This window comes from Pseudopodoces humilis, chromosome 12, assembly GCF_049639895.1.
Source record: "Pseudopodoces humilis isolate 2021_Gansu_Grassland_sample_001 chromosome 12, ASM4963989v1, whole genome shotgun sequence".
NCBI lineage: Eukaryota > Metazoa > Chordata > Aves > Passeriformes > Paridae > Pseudopodoces > Pseudopodoces humilis.
Window position 1 is genome coordinate 11,912,991 of NC_142211.1, and position 20,573 is coordinate 11,933,563.

At 40.8% G+C, this 20,573-nt stretch overlaps 1 protein-coding gene across 1 annotated transcript in view; it reads left to right on the forward strand.

Moving 5' to 3' along the window:
- Positions 1–669: 669 nt before the first annotated feature.
- Positions 670–20,573, forward strand: part of LOC148183378 (transportin-1-like) — a 78,997-nt gene continuing 59,093 nt past the window's right edge. The window contains exons 1-3 of the mRNA XM_088061457.1: positions 670–840; positions 3,362–3,437; positions 8,440–8,589. Of these exons, the coding sequence (XP_087917583.1) occupies positions 736–840; positions 3,362–3,437; positions 8,440–8,589 (331 nt within the window). The 5' untranslated portion in view covers positions 670–735. The remainder of the gene's footprint in view (positions 841–3,361; positions 3,438–8,439; positions 8,590–20,573) is intronic.

Consider the following 20,573-nt stretch of genomic DNA (forward strand, 5'->3'; position numbering starts at 1 on the left):
AAAGACAAACCTGTCATTCCTCTCACACGTGACACTGAGAACTTATGAAATCTATCCATCATTAAACTAAATCATGTAGAAGTAAAGCAGACAGCAAACCAAGCACGACGTTCTTAACCCTTCGGTCTGTATTCACATCCCCACTTTGTCGTGGGCTGCAGCCTCCTAGGTCGCTGACAGGTGCTGCGGGTGCATGGTTGCAGCTGTCCCGAGGAGGCCGGGCTGAGGCTCTGCTTCGCCCTTTGCCTGTCGGGGCTGCTGCTGGAGCATTCTCTCTGGTTTCAGGTGGTGGTGGGGAAGGGCTGTAGACAAGGCGCCTCATTTTCCCCCGCCCGGAATTGAGGGGCTCGCCTTTTGTCGCCCCCAGGCTCCTGACGCTGTGGAAGGCACTGGGGAAAGGCTGACGGCGGCGCTGGCGGGCGGGGCGTGCGCGGCGCTAGGACCCAGGAGGACGCAAGGCAGCTCTTAGAGCCAGATTGCAAATTCGCCGTGACTCAGTCCGTGTACCGGAGCAGGTTAGTGCTGTCCTTTTGTGGAGCTGGGCTCGAGTGAGAGCAGGCCGGGCGTCATGCAGCCAGCTAGCTAGCTAACGTGCTTGCTTTCCCCCTCCCTCCTTTCCTCCCTCCCTCCCTTCCTCCCTCCCTTCCTCCCTCCCTTCCTTCCTTCCTTCCTTCCCGGGGCCTGCCGCGCCGCTAATCGCGGCCTCTTGTTAGGTGTTTTTTCTAGCAAGCCAAGATGGAGTATGAGTGGAAGCCTGATGAACAGGGGCTTCTACAGATCCTGCAGCTGCTCAAGGAATCGCAGTCCCCGGACACCACCACGCAGAGAGCCGTTCAACAAGTATCCTTGGTCGAGGCCTACGCCGCGGGCGGGTGGAGTAGGTACAGCGGGGCTGCGGCCGTAAGGGTGAGCGCTAGGGAGGCTGGGGACTCCGAGTAGGGGCAGCGCGGGCACAGGCCAGTGCTGTGGGCAGGCAGGTGGCAGCCAGGCCTTTCCGGGGAGCCGCCACAGCGAACTCTGTGGGTTGAGCCTCCGCTTGAGCGGGTGGCCGTGGCGCGGCATTTGAACCGCTAAGGCGGCCTATGGGCCGCAGGGCCGCCTTCCCCCGCCCGGGAGAGCCCGGGCACCTGTTGCGAGCCCCGAGCCAAGGTTCTTTTTTGTTTGTTTGTTTATTTTATTTTTAAAGCCCTGGCTCCATTGTGGCTGCTTTGGTATCTGCTGCTTTTCCAGATTACTCCATGCTGGGCTGCTGCCAGCACCTAGCCCTCATCCTCAGCAGATCCCACCGAGAAGGTTGGGGGGGGGGCTTCTGCTCGCCAGGCTGAGTTGATGATGCGGCGCGGGGTAGCTGTCGCCCCTGCGGCAAAGCAGGGGTGAGCAGGGGCTTCCTGAACTAATCCGGAGCTAGAATTCACGGCGAAAGCCGTAGCTGGTGGGAGGAGTGTTCTTGGTGGAGCCGACTGCTCGCTCTCGGTGACCTGCTGGCTCTGACCGTGTTTTTGCTGTGTTGTGAGGATATTTCCACTTGCCTAGAATCCTGAGCCTGAAGTACTGTTCGTTACACTTTTTGCATCTCACAAGAAGAGTGAAATCTACCCTATGTGGCTTGTGCAGCTTTGCAGTGCATTATGTGTTAGTGTTGTGGATTCTTGGTTTATTGTTTGGGTGTCGAGTTGTTTGTTCCCCCCTCAGGTCTCTCTTGATTGTAGAAGTGATGAAATAGTAAGGTTTTAAGGAACAAAGATTGAAAGAGGAAAATTTTACATTAAGTCTAGTAGAAGCATAAGTCTGGAAAAATAAAGCTCTCATCTACTGTCTCCTGTTCCTTGAGCTAACTATAGAGGTGCCTGAAAGGATATCTTCCTGTGAAGATTATGAGTTTAGCATCTCGATCCCTTTTTATTTAAGACATTTTCTTGAAGGTCTTCACAAAAGGCAACAAAACTTATTTATGTAGGTAAGAATATGTATGTATGTTGTGTTAGGAGTTTACCTTGAAGCCAAATTTGCTCGACTTCTAGGCTTTCCCAGTAGATGTGGTCAAACCCGGAAAGGCTTCTGTTCTTACCTGAAAGGTAAAGGTAGATTTCACCTTTTTTTTGCAGCTATGTTTCAGATTCTTAAGATGGTATTGCTTCCTATGAAAAATACTATACAGATGTTGCTGAGTATTCTGATAATGCCCCAAATTTAAACAGGTGCTCTTTAGTATTTCAAATACAAAAGTTATTATAGCAACAGTGATTATAGTGTAGCTTTCATGTAAAATTACATTTTAAAGGTCTGCTTCAAATAATGGCATCTGGCTATTGATTAGTGGAAGGGCCATCAATGTCAACCTAAATATGTATGGCTAAGGTTTAGCAACTTTGAAGATTTAGAGCTTTAGCTGTACAGCAAGTAAAATAAATGTCTATGAAGGAAATAATCCTAGTTCTAAAAATATTTTTTTGTTAATTGTCTTCATTGTTTGTCATACTGATGATATCTAGTATATTTGGTAACTGTATGCTTATGACTTAAAATATTGTTGAACATAATAGTAATTAATACCAGGGTGTGAGAAGAAGATACAAGGAAAATGTCAGAATGCTGTTCTAGGCAAGCAGTGGCAGAATACTTAGAAATTTGAGGCAAAAGTAATGACAAATTTTAGAAAAACAGCTACGTACCTTCTAACTGTTCAGAAACAATAATTCTTCTTGCAGTTGCCCCAGAGAACATAGTAAAGAGGTTGGTATTGCTTTTTCAGAGAGGTGTCACTCTAGAAAATTGTTTTGTGTACAAGTTTTTTTGTTTTTTTATAAGAGACCATGAATAAACATGAACTTCTTTGTACAAATATCTGGGCATTTATGATGAAAGAGTTTCTCACAGTTGAAAGCTCAGACTGGCTAGTTAGCATCATAAAAATGTATATGACTAATATTAAAGTGACTAGCTTATAAAAATCATCATAGTTGCATTTTAATGCTGAAATGCTTTTATTTATTGTGGAGTAAAAAAATGATGTATTATGTGAATGTGTCTCAGTGGATTCCTTAGGTTTTGTTAGCTTTTAAGTGTAAATTTTGAAATCTAAAACTGTACAGAAGAATGTAAGGGGTTTGGGGAGGGTGGGAATTTCTGTGTTTGTTCCTGGATTTTTTTCTCAGATTCCAACATATCTAAAAAGCTACTACTTCAGTATGAAAATCACAGAAATTGTTTTCAAATTGTTCATAGCCTGTATGTTGTGAACTTATAGTCATAGCATTTTTAAATGATGCAGCAGTACATAGTTCACTTAATCATAGTATTCAGAAAGCTATAAACGCTGTGTGTGAAGATGTTAATTTCCTTAACAGTTTTTTTTCTTTAGAAACTAGAACAACTCAATCAGTATCCAGATTTCAACAACTACCTGATTTTTGTTCTTACAAAGTTGAAGTCTGAAGGTAAGTTCTTGGGATATTGACTGGTTTATTCTATTTTTTTTTTTCTTTTTTAAAAAATATTTTATTTAGCTTGAAAGAGAAAGAAAACTGATTTCTGTACTCAGTGTGCTGGTGGGTTGATCTCCATGGTCACGTAGAAGAACTCCTTTTATCCTCTTGGGAATCTTTGTGGAAAAAGATTTGATCACATGGTGCTTGTAGTCTGTCTTGAAAGAGATTCCATTCTAAAATTCCAATGAAATCTTAAAAAAAATGTGGGAGCATCATACTTCTATCAGACTACAGTGAAATTGTGGAATAACTTTGCACGTCATGATGATGAATCATGACTATACACGTTATAAAACATGCTGCTGAATCCAGTTGTGATTGTGATCTCCCTAGTAATCAATCTATTAAATATTTAGAAGTTTACTGTTGCAGCTGCTTCCTCAACCCCCATCTCTCCCCCTCACCCTGGTGGAATTGGGAGGAGAATCAAAAGTAAAACTTGTATGTTGAGAGAAGAACAGTTTAATAATTGAAAATAAAGTAAAATACAGTAATAATGGTAAATGATAATAAAAAGGGAAAAACAAGTGATGCACAATGTAAATCTCACCATCTGCTGACTGATGCCAGACCCCCCTTCCCAAACCCAGCTCAGCCACCCTTCTGGGTAACTCCCACCAGTTTATATACTGGGCATGACATTCTAAGGTGTGGAATATCCCTTTAGTCAGTTTGGGTCATGTGTCCCAGCTGTGCTCCCTCCCAGTTTCTTTTGTGAACCTCCTCACTTGCAGAACATGAGACAAGAAAAAATTCCTTGACTTAGGATAAACATGAGTTAGCAAAAAATGAAAACATCAGCATGTTATCAACACCATTCTCATTCTAAATCCAAAACACAGCACTGTAACAGCTACTGAGAAGAAATTAACTCTACACTACCTGAAACCACACAATCACATCCTAGAGTTGTCCGAATATTATGTAGAATCTTCATTTTGAAGCCTTATGTTTGTACAAACTGTTTATGGCATAGTGTCACCTCTTCCAGATGGAAAATTCAGGGAATTCCTTGGTAATAATCAGTGATGACTATCCACCCTCAGGGCAGATCTTTTAATAACCTCCCTAGAAACCTCTTTCTTAACTCTAAATATGGTGTGGACTGCACTGAGGAGACATGGCACACGTAGCAACAAGAACATGCCTTCCTTAACATCCAAAGGGAATTCAAAATTCCCAAAAGCTGCTGTAACAGGCCTGAAGGAGGAAAAGGGGGTTAAAGGCTGGGGAAAATCATCCTCCCCTGTTCCCCCCAGAGACTGGGTTCAATTATTAATAGACTCGCAAAGGTAGCACCCAAGGCCAGGGCAGGAGAGCAACACTGAATACACATCCTAAATGACCCTCGTTGCACTTGATGTTATCATGTCACAAACTGATATCCTACGGTATAGCAACAAAGCAATCCTGATTCCTCTCCCTGCTCTGAAAAAGTGCACTACAAGGAGCATATATGGGAAAATACACAGGGTTAAGCACCACACCCACATGAACAGACCAAGCAACATTGTGGCCAGTGGCTCCATAATTCAACAAATGGCTAGATCAAATTAGTTTCCAACCTTCTCTGGTCAGATCTGTTGTTATCTCAACCCTTTGTGCTGCACATTGGGCACCAAATAATGCTGTCATGGTGTAGGAATGGTACTCCCCAATTTAGTGCTCCCACTGTGTCATGAATGTTTTAAGATTCCTTAAAGAATCACCGGCAAAGGTATCAGTTAAAACAGGTTTAAAATAAAAACAAAAGTACAACAACCTTTGTTGGCAAGGTTCACTCTACTAACTAGATGGTTAAAGCACATGGAGGAAAAGCAAACAAAAACAATCCAGAGTCAATCAATCCAAAGTGAAATAAACCTAAAATTATCAGGGAGGGGCGGGAGAGAGACAAAAGGATAGAAATGGTAAGGATAAAAACTAATATGGCCTAAAGTCTCAACAGCACTTAAACTTTTAACAGTTCTTAAACTTATCAGCACTTATCCTAACTTAAACTTGACAGTACCTTAACAGCATTCAAATTAATTTATAACTTAAATTAAACAATTTAGCAAAGGATTCATATAGGATTTATTGTAGCACAACAGTAACTTGCTTACAGGCCTAATTTACAAATCTAAAGTATCTAAGAATCTCACAGATCAGTGTTTCTCCCACATTTGCTATAGCATATGCACACTTACATGCACACAGATAAAAAGTCTGTACAAGGTACCTGTGAAAAAATCCTCTCAAAGGTAGTGAAACACTCACTGCAGATTCCTTTGCATCTTCTCAATGGGCGAAGGGTCAAGCCTTGAGGAGTGGGGGTATCAGCCCAGGATTTATTGTTGTTCAGCAATCCTCTGAGTATAGCAAACTTAAGAGTTTGCTGCGTCTCAGAGGTCTCACTCAGGGAGGTTGCTGGTTGCAGCTGCTGTGGGCCAGGAGAGCTCAAAGGGTCTTACTTTGGACTCCTGTTTATAGGGTTGCAAGAGAGGGATTTGATAATAATTTTTCATCCTGGCTACACTTCAGGTCCTGCCATTGTCTTGCAACAACCCCCTGCAGCATTACAGGCTTGGGGAAGAGTGGCTGGAAGGTGGCCCCATGGAAAAGGACCTGGAGGTGTTGGTTGACAGTGGCTGAACATGAGCCAGCAGTGTGCCCAGGTGGCCAAAAAGGCCAATGGAATCCTTACTTGTATCAAAAATAGCATGGCCAGCAGGATCAGGGCAGTGATTTTTCCCCTGTACTTGGCACTGGTGAAGCTGCACCTCAAGTACTTTGTTAAATTTTGAACCCCCTCACAAGAAATACATTGAGGTGCTGGAGCATGTCCAGAGAAGGGCAACAGAGCTGGGGAAGGGTCTGGAGCACAAGTCTGATTAGGAGCAGCTGAGGGAGCTCAGGGGGCGTAGCCTGGGGAAAAGGAGGCTCAGGAGAGATCACTCTCTAGGACTACCTGAAAGGAGGTTGTAGCCAGGTGGGGGTTGGCCTCTTCTCCCAGTTAGCACGTGACTGAATGAGAGGAAATAGCCTCAAGTTGCACCAGGGGAGGTTTAGGCTGGGTATTAGGGAAAATTTCTGCAATGAAAGGGTTGTCAAGCCCTGGCATAGGCTTCCCAAGGGAAGGAGGGATTTGAAAGCTGTGTAGATGTGGCACTTGAAAACATGGTTTAGTAGTGGACTTGGCAGTACTGTGTTAATGGTTAGACTTGATGATTTTAAAGGTCCTTTCCATCCTAAATGATTCTGTGATTCTGTGTCTAACTGTGGCTGCTAAAAATAATGCTTTCATTGTGGATTGCAAGGGCTGTAAATAGTGTCTAAATGAAAGGAAAACTCCTTTGGCTTCCTTCTTGGCTAGACACAACAATAATTCTGAATAATTGCTTATGGAGGACTGGATTTCTTGGCTATGTGCATACCTATCAGTGGATTATAGATATACAAGGAAATAATAATTGGACATATTAAATTAGTGTAATAATTAATGGAGAGATTTTACCTTGAATTCAGAGAGCATTTCAGGTAAACCTGAGACTGATCAAGAGTTCAAGTAAGAATGTCCTCCTTTAGGATGTTCTCCACCTGATCTTTGTTATTGACATATTCAAAATTTTAAGCAAAATTATAAAATTACTTCATTTGACTTGCCAAGTAATAATAATGGTAATAATAATACTTGTCACATAACCATATTCTGTAGTTGACAGAGGTATGTCTGCTCATCTAGTTTTTGGTATTTTTATTTAAAATTGTAAATCTGTTCTCCTAGAAAAGTTTTTGGCCCTTGAAATGTAGTGCCCTGCAAGAACTTTTATTTTTACATTGTTTAGAAGTTGGTAGGTATTTAAAACCTGTAGTATAGGCTAAGTTACGGAATTCTTTTAAATATAAATGCATTGTGTGGATTCCTGGTTTATGAAGTTACTGAATTCTATGTAAGAGCAATGTTTGTAAATCAATATTTATAGTTACAGAGAATAAAAATTAGTGCTTCTTTAGGAAGACTGAAATATACTTTTAAATCTTGTTGTAATACTCGTATACAGCATTCTGATTTTGGAACTCATAATCAGTTGATTAAAATTAAATTTAGCAGTAGCCCCTCTTTTAAAAGTGCCATTTTTGTTCAACTATCACCGATTGCACTAGAAAATATTTTTAATGGCCCTCAGTCATCAAGGGTATGATAAGAGTCCTTGTGTTATGATGCACTAAGTTTTAGTTTTAAAATAATTTATATCTGAAAGTTATATCTCCTATTTTTCTTATATTTCTTTGGGGATGTTAATAGTTTTGAAGGCCTAGAATAGACCTGTGTGTAAGCTGTAACTCTTGGTGCAAATTAACTTTAAATATCCTTACTTCTTGCCAAAACGAGGGCTTCTGTTCTGGTTTGGGCTGAGGTAGAGTTAATTTTCTTCACAGTGGCTGGTATGGAACTTTGTTTTGGATTTGTGCTGGAAACAGTGATGATAACACAGGGATGTTTTTGTTACTGCTGAGCAGGGCTTACATGGAGCCAAGGCCTTTTCTGCTTCTCACACCACCACTGTGGTAGGCTGGGGGTGCACAACTGACCAAAGGCTAAAATGCTGATTAAAATTCGCTTTATTGGCTGATTAGGATTGCTGTAAACTTTAAATTTAAATTTAAATTTTCTTATACTATAAACTAATCCTTTCTATGTAGAACATCCACATTTCACTTTCAGCATGCTTCAGAAGTAATACCAAGTTACTTATGCCCTTGGTTTAAGAACTAAACACGAACCTGCTCACAAGTAAACTCTGAAACTAAAAAAACTTTGCTATGTAAATTGATGGTTGTATTTGGAAGGAGAGATAAGGAAATTAATATTTATCACTGTAAGCTTTGATCTTGTTGCATTGTTCTGCAAATCTACTTTATCCTAAGAACTGATAAAAGTTATAAACGCAATTATTTTCTGTTGCAGATGAGCCGACACGTTCCTTGAGTGGTCTCATCTTGAAGAATAATGTAAAAGCACATTTTCACAACTTTCCAAATGGAGTAACTGACTTCATTAAAAGTGAATGTTTGAACAATATTGGCGATTCCTCCCCCTTAATTAGAGCTACTGTAGGTAAGTTTACTCTTATTACTGTATTCTGCACACTGAAAATGTTACTGATATAAGTTAGAGCTGTGCTAGTGAGAGTTATTAAGCTCCTAAAACTTTGCTTCTGATAATTGTCACAACTAGACCATGATTTGATTCTGATATTAATCTTCAGTGTGAATATACAAATATATTTTTCCTTCCTGTTCTCTTAAAACTGAATTAGCAATTCAGTTTGTATCTCTTGAAATGTGACTGAACATAAGTTTACTTGAATCTGCTAAAATTCAGCTTGCTGCCAATTTTTATACCTAAAACCAGGAGTAAGGTAAAGGTTCTGATTTCAGAACTATTTCAGCACTCCACTTGCGTTAGCAAAACACTTCTGTTAGCTGATTTCCTCTTTGCTCCTCCATATGCACAGCTCTTCAGGGAATCATCACACCAGATGTTACACACATTAACATGAGTTTATGTTTATTAAAAAGCTTCTGTCAGAAAACAGTAGATAAAATGTGGTGATCAGAACATCAGCTACAAGTGTTTTTGTTGTTGTTTTTTTTTTATTTCCTAAATCCTGTCGTTTAGTACACCTCTTCCATAACATGAATATTTGTTATTTTTACTTATTTCTAGGTAATGTTGCTTTTTTGTCTGCTCTTTGAGAATATGATTTCCCCCAATTATTACAATTGTAATTTTCCTTGTCTACTCCAAAAACTAGAAAAAAGTTAAATAAATGTATATTTAAGTACAGTGGAAAAAAACAGGGATTGGGTGCAAGTTCAGAAAGGCATTCAGCTTGTATCAGTTGATTTCTGTTATAAAATAATGTCATGGTTTCACCCCTAAGTAACTAAGTACCACACAGATGCCTGCTCACTCCCCCATCTGTCCCCTCAGTGGGGATGAGAATCAGGTTGAGATAAGAACAATTTAATAATTGAAACAAAATAATAATTTCAATTATAAAAATATACAAATAATATTACTAATAATTGTCACGAGAAGGACATAGAGTTACAAAAGCCAAGAGAAACAAATGATGTGCAATACAGTTGCTCACCACCCACTGGCTGATGCCCAGCACATCCCTGAGCAGCAGTTGGCCCCTCATAGCCAACTCCCCCAGTTTATATATTGGACATGATATTCTATGGTGTGGAATATCTCTTTGGCCAGTTCAGATCAACTGTCCCAGCTATGGTCCCTCCTGATTTCTTTTGTGCAGCTCCTCACTGGCAGAGCATGAGACACTGAAAAGCCCTTGACTCAGGGTAAGGACTGCCCAGCAGCAAACAAAACATCAGTGAGTTATCAGCATTATTCTCATACTGAATCCAAAACACAGCACTGTTCCAGCTACTGAGAAGAAAATTAACTCTCCCAGCAGAAACCAGAACATTTTCCACCCCTAATTCCATACCATTTACATCATGCCAGGTCACACAGTTCCCAGTACCCCATCACCTATCTTTTGATAGATATACACAGATATACTCCCTTAGTCTATGGACTATGGACCCTGTAAGTCTGTTGAGTTCATTCACTCCCAAGTGCTAGGTCCTGCAACTCCATGCAGTGCTACAGGCTTGGGGCAGAGTGGCTGTGTTGCAAAAAAGTGGGACAGCTTCAGACAAAGTTTATTAGAGAAACCCTCTGGTTGAGTCATGAGGTGCAGAAAGGACCGCCTTGCTTTCTAAGACTGCTCAGAGAGAGGAGCCTGGGTGCATCTGGATCCAATCTTAGCCCCAGACTTGGTTAACGGTTTACATCTAAAGGATTATATAGGTGTAATTGAACCTTTGTACAACTTTGTCCTGCAGGATTAAGGATGACAAACCAGATGTATTTATATAAATATATATGACTTATTATGATAATGATTAGACAAAAATATCTTAATCAGAATTATTTACTGCACAGTATAGGAGATATAACTACTAGTATAGTATAGTGCACTATTTTGAAGCAATATTAAAGCTAGCGAAAACAATTAAGTAGAGATTGATGTTACCCATACCAGTGATCTTGGGCAAATCTCTTTTTCTCGGCCTCGAGGAGTAACCTTGAGAGGTGTCCCCATTTAAGGGAGGAATCTCCACAGATACAATCCAAGAAGGGGTATGGTAAAAGACCCTGACATTAAAATTTGGGACTGGGCTTTTATAGTATAAAGTGATTGACTGTCAGTCATGTCTCCAGACCAGCTGTGTCAGCTCAGCAGCTTTAGATAAGTTATCAGTAGTATAATTTGTTCCTTTACTCCAGGTATTTTACCAGGTCTACCACATCTTCATCTCACTATCAGGGTGTTTAACTTTGGGATTGAGGAGTCACACTGGTTTCAGCATTGTTCAACACCAAAACCAGAAGGACTCCCCCTCCTTCATTTATCTCTGATAGCTTTGCAAATATGATGTTGTTCAAGTTGTTTTCTCCATTCCAGGCAGAGTATCCTGCTGCACTTTACCATGTGACTTCAGTCATTCATTATCTCATGAAATGGTAATGCAGGTCTCTCTTGCCTTCATGCTATAAAAGCATCCACTGTATGTGTGTACATTATCCTTAAATATGTTGAGGTACATCAGTCTCCTAAGGTTTACTATTTTAACTCATGTGGTTTGATAGTATTAGCTATTTTATAACTATATATTACATGTTTACACACAAAATTATTATCAAAATCAGTTAGAATTTAGCCAGAAATATTAAACAGAGCATAATACAGAGTTAGCTGTTGATTCTGGCAAAAAAAAAAACCCACTTATTATTTCAATTTATATACTTCTGGAAGGGTTAGTATCCTTATTTGTTGGATTAGGTCCCACACATATATACAGTGATTACTAATAAAAACCAGATTCCGATTAATAACAATATTACAATAACAGGATGTAACATTAAGTCCAGAATGCCCATTGAGGTTGGAGACCATCTGTGTGAGTTGACACAGGCAGGTGGCCAGAACAACCCCAAAGCAACAGCTGAAATGCAAGGAATAAATTTATTTCATTACCTCACTAAGTGGAGGATTCCGAAGCAACACCTGGGTGGAGACACACAAGCAGGAACATAGCAGTGTCAGGCTCAGTCCTTCCTAGCGAGTGGTGGGGCTGCTGTTTGCACCCATTTATCAAGGGCCTACACATGCGAGTTTACCACCATGCTGTGATCTCTGTGCTTTTTATGATCTCTGAGCTTCAATCTTCCATCTCCTAAGACTGGGAGCTCAAGCATGTCTGTGAGAGGGTCTCCAAGTCTCTCCAAACACTTACGTTCTCTCTACACAGAGATTCTACTTCTCAAAACAAACAGAGGATAAACGGCAGTAGGCATAATACATGGAGTTTCCCACACTGTTATTCTCCAGGCCTTGGCATTCCCAGCTGCAAGATCCCTTGAGCGAATCTACCATCCTTCTCACCATTCTTCTGCTTTTAACTGTTTCCTCCCAACAGCATCCAAACAAGTTTTCCCACTAGTTATGTTCTCCATCCCTTTTCATTCTCTCTAGGACATGATGTATTTTTTCCACATAGTTTGGGACAGTGATTAGTGTTTTCCAACTTTCCTTTTTCAGTTGTTTTACCAGTTTGTGTAGATCAGGATGTTCCAACATCTTTTTGACCAGGGTAATGTCCATTCCATTAGGTGTTGGAGACAAAGTGTCATGTAACACAAAGTTGCTGTATATGTTCTAGAACACAGTTTCTTGTAGGGAATAGTTGACATCACATCCTGCTATGTTAAAGTCACGAATACATAGATTGGAGTGGTTAGAAAGCTGGATCATTGTTATTTACTGTTAACACAAGAGGTTCTTAAACATGTTATACATCCTTGTCCTATGTATACCTGGACGGATTCAGGATCATTGTCAGAGTACATTTCAAAGTGATAAATGCATTGTTCTGCTTCTGAACAGATATCTTGGGCGTTTTAAGTGTTACTTTAACATAAAAGTCCCTGTCATACTCTCACCATACAAGCATCTACCTCAATTGTTTTCTCTGTGTGATTGTTTTTGAAAGCCTATGTACAGTGTTGCAATGGATAGAGTATGGTTTTGTTGTGATTTAGTTCCAATGTAATGATTTGGTATATGGTATTGTTGTGGTTTAGGAATGGTATTTTCAAATTTAATACTCCTGCTAAAACCACATACTGCTTCCCTCCCCACCAATTTGAGACACAAAAGGCAAAGATCACAGGCTGTCATATGAACAATTTACTTGAAACAGCAATGAGATAACAAAACCAACAGTAACAGCAACAATATTAATAATGAAAGGTATAAGAAAAATAAACTATTTACATGGAAAGCCCCCGACAATAAACAAAACTGGACCACTCCACCCACTGTTTTCTCAACCCCTCTGAAGCAAATCTTTTTCTCCCCTCCCCTAGCAATGACCGGGGGTGGTATAGAATAACCTCTGACTAATAGCCACTCCCCCTCCCTGCTACTGCAAAAAATTAACCTTGTCCTGGCCAGAACTAGGCTAGGTATACACTAAAACATTTCTTATTGTCCATAAAAAAGCTGTGGCTTTATTAGCAACTGGGTCATAGGAACATTTGATTGAAGACCACCAGCATTGAAATTCTCTCTGAAATTCAGTTACATTGTCCCAAATTACCTTTCAAATTTCAATAAGTAAAAATCCATTTCCTCATTCTCTAATTATTGCAGCATTGGTAGTTTGTAGCCATAAGTAAACTTGGATACAGCTTAGTGCCAGACACATTACATTGAGTAATTCCTGAAGCATCAGCCAGTAATTCATGATTAGCATTTTGATATTTTTCTGTCTCAAAAAAGGGAGTTGAAGCAAACCACTGAGTGTTTCCTAAAGCGGATAAGAAGGACTCTAAAGATTGCTCTATAGTACTCAAATCACTAATAGTTTTACCCAATTTATTAGCCAGGGTTTCAAGATCAATGGTGTTCAATACCCCCATCCCAGTTCAAAATATACCAGTTATATCCCTCCTAAAACAAGTTAATGTCCTCTTGTTCAGCCTGGCATAGCATCCAAGAGAAGAGGTATGTATAAAAGGTGTGAAAAACAAGGTTCACATAATTTTTTTATAGAATTTAAAAGTTTAATAAAAAGACAATTAGGAGATAAAAATAAAGTATACAGATACGGTCGGGTGTCTCTGCATTCAGCTGAAAGAGCACACCTTACTAACAAAGGATTGTCCCTTAAAAACAGAACCCTACTACATATCCATAAATTCTCATACATATTCAGACATTCTTCTTAGGATTTTTGGTGTTCTTCTGTTTAGTTTTCTCTTGCCCCCTTCCCAATAGATCAATCTTCTTGGCGCCACCGAGATTTACATTCCCTGATAACAGAAATGCAATAAATTCCTCTCCCAGAGCTCTGGTCACTGCTGTCCTCATCTGGACAAGATAATCTAAGAATGGGAGGGGGTCTCCAACTATCTCCTCTAGTCCCTGGGTTATACAAACAAAAGTAGTCTCCACTCCAATACCATGCCATAGCTCAACACATATGTATATTATACTACCATTTCTAAGCTTCATCAACAACAGAAATAGAAGGAACCACCCTAATACAACAGTTTTCTAACCTTATACATATAACATTCATTCCAATATTTGTGAAAAGCCAACAATATAATATGTATCTATAACAAAGGCAAACACTTTGGTCTGATAGCTGTAACATCAGTTTGCATGGACATTTCTACTTTTTTTAAAGACCTGTCTTGGTTTAAGACAATTTAAGGGGGCAAACACTCCAAAATTAGTTACCTCCCATTTATTTTTAACCAATCCCTTTCCACCAATAAGGAGAAATGAATACGAGTAGATATAAATGAAAAAAATAACAGTTTACTAAAAAATTAAACAGCAACAGGCAAAAAATAACAGTAAATAATCACTAGATACAAAATTGATAAATCTCAGACTCCCCGGGATCAAAGAGAAACAAAATGGTGGAGAAACCCCTCCCCCAAAATGGCACCTTCCACTGATGACCCCGTGGCTTGAAAGACAAAGGGAAAATGGCAGACAAACTTTGCTTGTCTCAGTTTTACCCCTGGAACAAAAAACTGGGATGAGGAGCTTGCAAAGCAGTTCTGGCGGCAGATGGGAATTGCTGGCATTGTTTGGGGAGCTCCAGCCCTGCGGTGTCCGCCTCCTCTGCTTCCTTTCAGCAGCTGCGTTGGTGTGTGTGTGTGTGACATCAGTGCTGCTGCTCGCTGCCTCCTGCCGCCCACTGGACTCAGCCAGGGTCAGTGCTGCTGTCTCCAAGGTGTTGGCATTTTGCAGGGGGATAAGAAACGGTCTCTGCAAGCACCAGAAACTGTACCCCCCCAAGCCCGACTGGCTCTGGCTCTGCCTCTGCACTGCCAACAGGTGTTGCGAAGCTCACTCTGAAACAGTTTTAATTGCTAAATGTAGCTTCTCAGGTTGCTACATTTGCCAGTCTAGAGACCAGCCCTAAGCAACCCCCTCCAGAGGCCAGAGAGAAACAAAGGAAAACCAAAGAGCAGCCTCCACCCGAACTGCCTCAATTCTCTCCCTGCAAGAAGGAAAGGAAAAGAGCCAGAACCAAGAGGCAAGGGAGCTCCTGCTTGAGTGCCCCAAACTTAATAAGATCGGTACTTCCCCCTGCCCCCGGGTTTCATTTCCAGCCATGTTGCTGTGTCTTAAAGAAGCACTAACAATTTTGGGCTCAGATAGATATGGAATACAATCATTTTGGGTTACCCAGTACAAGACCAAGAAGGATTAGACAATATTTGTTGTCCTACCAATTTAACTACATAGGGTCCGACCAGTGAGATGTTTGGGGGTCAGTGTTACAGGCTTTTTGATAATTTTGGTGGCATTTGTGAGAAGAATGCTAGGCACCCTTGTACACTCCAGGATATACTCAGCTTCTATGTCATAATGAATTAAAACTGTGTTTTCCTGTTTCACTTTGCAGTCTTTTAGATTCGGGGTGAGACAAACTGGTAATGTTCCATGTTTTGTGTTTCTGTTTTGGCTGTGTCTTTAGTAGACTTTCAAAGGACTTCTACTAATGCGTGATACCACCATCTACCAGTTGTAGGGGGACGCTTGTAGACAGATACATACTGGCCCATGGAATCTGTCTTGTTTAAAAGTCCATGCTTAGGCAGGCCTCCAAGTGTGTTGGAGGATATTGGTATCTACTGTAGTGTTCCTGATGTTACCATCAGGATGATGACCAATAGCAGCCATTGACCTGTAAAATAAAATAATGTATATCTCAGCAGATGCACCAGATGGGACAGGTTCATTTTCTTAGTTGAAAATGTGGTAAATAGCCATCTGGAACTGATTCTGTGTGGGTGACCATTAGAGTCAGTAGCCACCCAGGCTAGTGGTGCTTGATTGTCCCTTAGAGTCATAGGTACAATTCCAGTTTGGGGTAATTTGACCATGACTGGTTGGCCTAATTTTAAATTCTCCTGAAAGGCTTCAATTTTATCATTTGACCTTGATTCAAGAGACATGGGGCTCAAAAAAGCTCGTGAAACGGGACTACCCATTAGTTCATATCAGTTATTTATCTCATATAATACAGAGGGTAGCCTTTCATCTCATCCAGATTTGTGTGGTCTTAGGTAGTGTTTCAGCAAACTATTTGTATGCTCCACCATCCCATTTGCTTGGGGATAATAAGGTGCATGAAAAACCCATTTGATACTTTCTGTGCCTGTCTTGTACCATCACACTGGTGAAGTGTGATTGTCACTCTGTGTAGAATCTGAAATAGGGAGAGTGGAAAACCAATTACAGAGTCCTTAAAGAGTAGCTTTGGCATCATCTTGCCTGCTTTTAGTAGCAACTAACAGTCCAGATACCACTTCCATACCTCTTAGGATGTACTTGTAGCCATTAGATGTCTTCAGAGATCCAATATAATCTATTTGCCAAGTGGACCACAGTACCTTGTTATTTTTGATAAGTAAAGGCAGTGCCTGGTCTGAGTGATTTTGTACAAGTCTTAATTGGCACTGGGGACATTGTGTGAGAATGCTGTTACACATCTTCCTGGTCAATGGCTGTGGATGCTAACTCTGAAACAGAGAGCTTGTGAAACTGCAGGCCATATAGCTTCTCAGTCTTGCCTGAGAAGCTGGCCTGGGAAATTCATGGGAGGATTCAAAACAATCCTCAAAGACAGAAAACAGCCTTACAGGTGTTGTTTCTCTGTCTCTTGTTTTCTTTGCAGGAGAAGGTCGGGGGGTGTGTGCCCCACTGGCCAATGATGGTAATGTAGTAGTTTACTAACCAATAAGAGTTTCCTTTCTGTACTTTCCACGTATCAGTCTATAAAACAGAGCTGAAGTAATAAACTAGGAGACATTCTCCTAATCGACTCCATGAGAGTCTGTGTTGCTCAGTCCCAGCCGTTCCTAATAGAGCGACAAATGGCCAACCTCTACTTTGTTATGCAAAACATAAAACCTCTGGTATGCCCCAGTTTACAGTGTAACCACTCACCCAATCAATACCAATGTTGTGGATCTTCCAAGTGATCAATTTTTATCTTTCTAAATTTTGCCATATGATCCACCTTCATGTTTCAATTGGTCTATAAGGCTTGAGTATTGGCATGAGCTTTGAACTATCCTTTGTGGGTTGGTTGGGACTGAGTCTGTAACAAGAATCATATCCAATCTTCCTTCTGCCAAACCTCCTTTCCATTTACCTGCCAACCTAGTGCTTCCCATTGACACTAGCACTGTGTGGCATTAGCCCAAACATATATTGTCCTTTCTCATTTACTGCAAGCAGTTTAGCCTTAAATTCTCCCACCTGTGCATTTCTCATTCCTTCTTTTACTTCCATTCCTGTCTGAAAGTTTAGAGCAACTGCTCTGTACTTCCATTTGCCATTGATCCATTTCGCTGAGGCATTGGTGAAACAGGTATCTAACTTCAGAGTCTGAAGTTAATGGGGGAGCATCCTGTATAGGACTAGGCTTTTATGGCTGTTGCAAAGCCAGCATATCTGGGGTCACAGGTATCTTCAATTTTGTAGGTTTTGTTGGCCCTTTAGTTATATCCATCTGATCTGTGAGTCCTGAGAAATATGCATACCATTTGTGTACTGTTGTTTTTGTGTAATACCATTAGGCAGAGCACTGCCCTTTTCAATACTGGCTAACAGGTTAAAAGGTCCTTGGATTTGCACAAGTTGATGCTATTGAATTTTCTCTACCTGTTTGAGGGCTTGGGTCAGAGACAATTATCCCCTTTCCCAGTCAGCATACCTCTTTTCAGTATCTTTTAATGCTGTTAAACGGAACCCTTTTGGTTATTTGGGTCCATGAGGGCCTTTCTGGAACATATTACTTCCAAGTCCATGTTCAGCAAAACCCCATTCAACTATTATAGGGTCACTGGGATAAACTGGTCCAAGTAATTGATATGTTTTTAACTCTTCTATTAGTGTTTGTAAAGCCTGTTTGTGACTATCAAACCACTCCCGTAGTCTGGTTTTTCCTCATTACTGAGTACAATGGCCTCACTATTATAGAAAATCCAGGAACATGATTTCTCCAATATCCTAAAGTACCCATGATCTTTTGAAGTTCCTTTTTAGTAGTCGGGGTGGGTTTAGCATCCAATTTTGTAATGGTTTTCTCTGGGATTACAGCCTGACCAGAAATCCACCAGGTTCCCAGGGATTTTACCTCCTTAGAGGGGCCTTGGCATTTAGTAGAAAGCACTTCTATCCCCTCATCATTTAATTTATTCCATATATCCTGTGCTGTTGTTCTTATCAACCTTCCCCTTCACCCCCTATCAGCACATCATCGATGTATTGATAAATTTGTACCCCTCCCAGGATTTCTATTTGTTGAAGGAAGTAATCTAGAGCACTGTGTGCTGTTGTGGGTGAATACTTATAGCCTTGGGGTAGGCGATTAAAGGTATATTATGTCCCCTCCCAAGTAAATACAAATTTGGGCTTTTCTTCTTCCTGAAGTGGAACCATTAAGAACATGTATTTTACATCTAAAACTGCCATACATTTATGTGCAGCTACTTGCAGGGTAGTAGTGAGACTAGCAATGTTTGGGATGGCTGCAGGAAATGGTCCTGCGTTGGCATTCAGCCACCAATAATCAGTAGTTAATCACCAGCTCCCATTTCTTCACTGGTCTAACAGGAGAATTGTATGGGGAGTGTGTCCTAAATAAAATACCCCTGTATTCTATATCCCTAATTACTTCATTTATCCCTTCTCTGGCTGCAGGGGAAACAGGCTACTGTTTGATATTGGTTGCAGTAGAAACAGGTAAAACTGGAAAGATTTTTAATAGATTAATTTTCCTATTTTCTCCAGAAAATTTACTATTTGGAGTTTTTGCAGGCCCGAATAACCAAACACTCACATTGGGCAATTGCCAAACTTTTCCTTTAAGAATTTCGTATCCTAAAATATTTTCTTTGTGGTCTACAATTGCAAATGTGTGTGAGGTCATTAATTTTCCCCAGGTAACCATAAACATAATTTAGCAGTATAACATATAATACTTTGTCCATTAAATCCTGTTAGATGAACCCTTTTTCTTTTAAAACTTTAGTTTTTTTCAGCATCTGCGGAGGTGATTAGACATATTTGGGCTCCTATATCAATTAGAAAATTTAAAGTTTGTTTTCTAGGTCCTACTGGTAAGTAGATATGGGGCCCATCCTTATCAGACCATTGATAGGTCATAATGGACCACTGATGAGGCCCAAGTGTTTTTTCCCTTTTGTGTTTCTGTTGTCTCAAAAAGGTTGGAGGGGGTGGGGGGTGGTTTTCCTCTGGAATGTTTCTGCTATTACTGCAGTGGGTTGTCCCCTCAGAGCTGCATGGGAAATACCTAAAGTCACTGCCATCCTCCACAGCTCATTTCACTCTTCCTGGAAGTGAACAGGAGTTTTTGATCTTTCTATTATCTTGGGTGGGGGTATGTTCACATTTCAGTTATTGGGCTCCTCTCAATAGCCTGAGTTTGTTCTCTGTGATGAGTTTCCCAGCCCATTTTCTTTGTGTTGTTTATATCATGCAAGAGTCCTGCCCACATGGGGATAGGTCATCTCAGGGCTTGGGGATCTTGTAATGCTTCATTATGCATTTCATCTCTTTTAATTTCATCTTGTTGCTCCCCCCCCCCCCCCCCCAAATAAGTTTTTAACGATGTTGAAGCTTCTCTCAACAAAGACCTTAATATATTAGGATACACCATTGCAGAGACTGGTGTCTCCATTTGCACATTTGTACACTTCCCGGAGGCAAACCTGCGTTTGTACCAGTGGCAGTGATTTCATTAGCTGACTGTATGGGTATGGAAGCTGGTTTTCCTCTTTCCATAACATGTATTCCTCCTGCCCAACATGCAACCCTGCTGGTTATGGAATGGGCTTGATTGATAGGCTCAGGTCCTAGATTTAATAAGACTCTTGGCCCCCAGTATCTGTCAGCTTCATTTCCATCCAGCAATATTCTGTCTCCCCCCGAGAGGCTCACTCTCCATAAATACTTAGGTTCTGACACCCCTGGTTATTGTCCATATTTTTCCTGTAGATTTGCCAATCGCAGGGGGTCCCAAGGAGTAGTTCTGACCATGTTCCTCCTGACCTTGAGATCCTTCAGACACTTTGGTCTTAATTATGGGTCTCATTTTTAATTCTGGAACCTCTTCCACTTTAGGAGCTAGTGGTTCAATTGTTTCATTGGAGCTGGGGAAGGGTCTGGAGCACAAGTCCGATGAGGAGAAGCTGAGGGAGCTTGGGATCTCAGCCTAGAAAAAAAGGAGACTGAGGGGGGACCTTATTGCTCTCTACAACTACCTGAAAGAAGGTTGTAGCCAGGTGGGGGTCAGTCTCTTCTCATAGGTAACAAGTGACAGGATGAGAGGAAATGGCCACAAGTTGTGCTAGGGGAGGTTTAGATTGGATATTAGGAAACATTTTTTCACGGAAATGGTTGT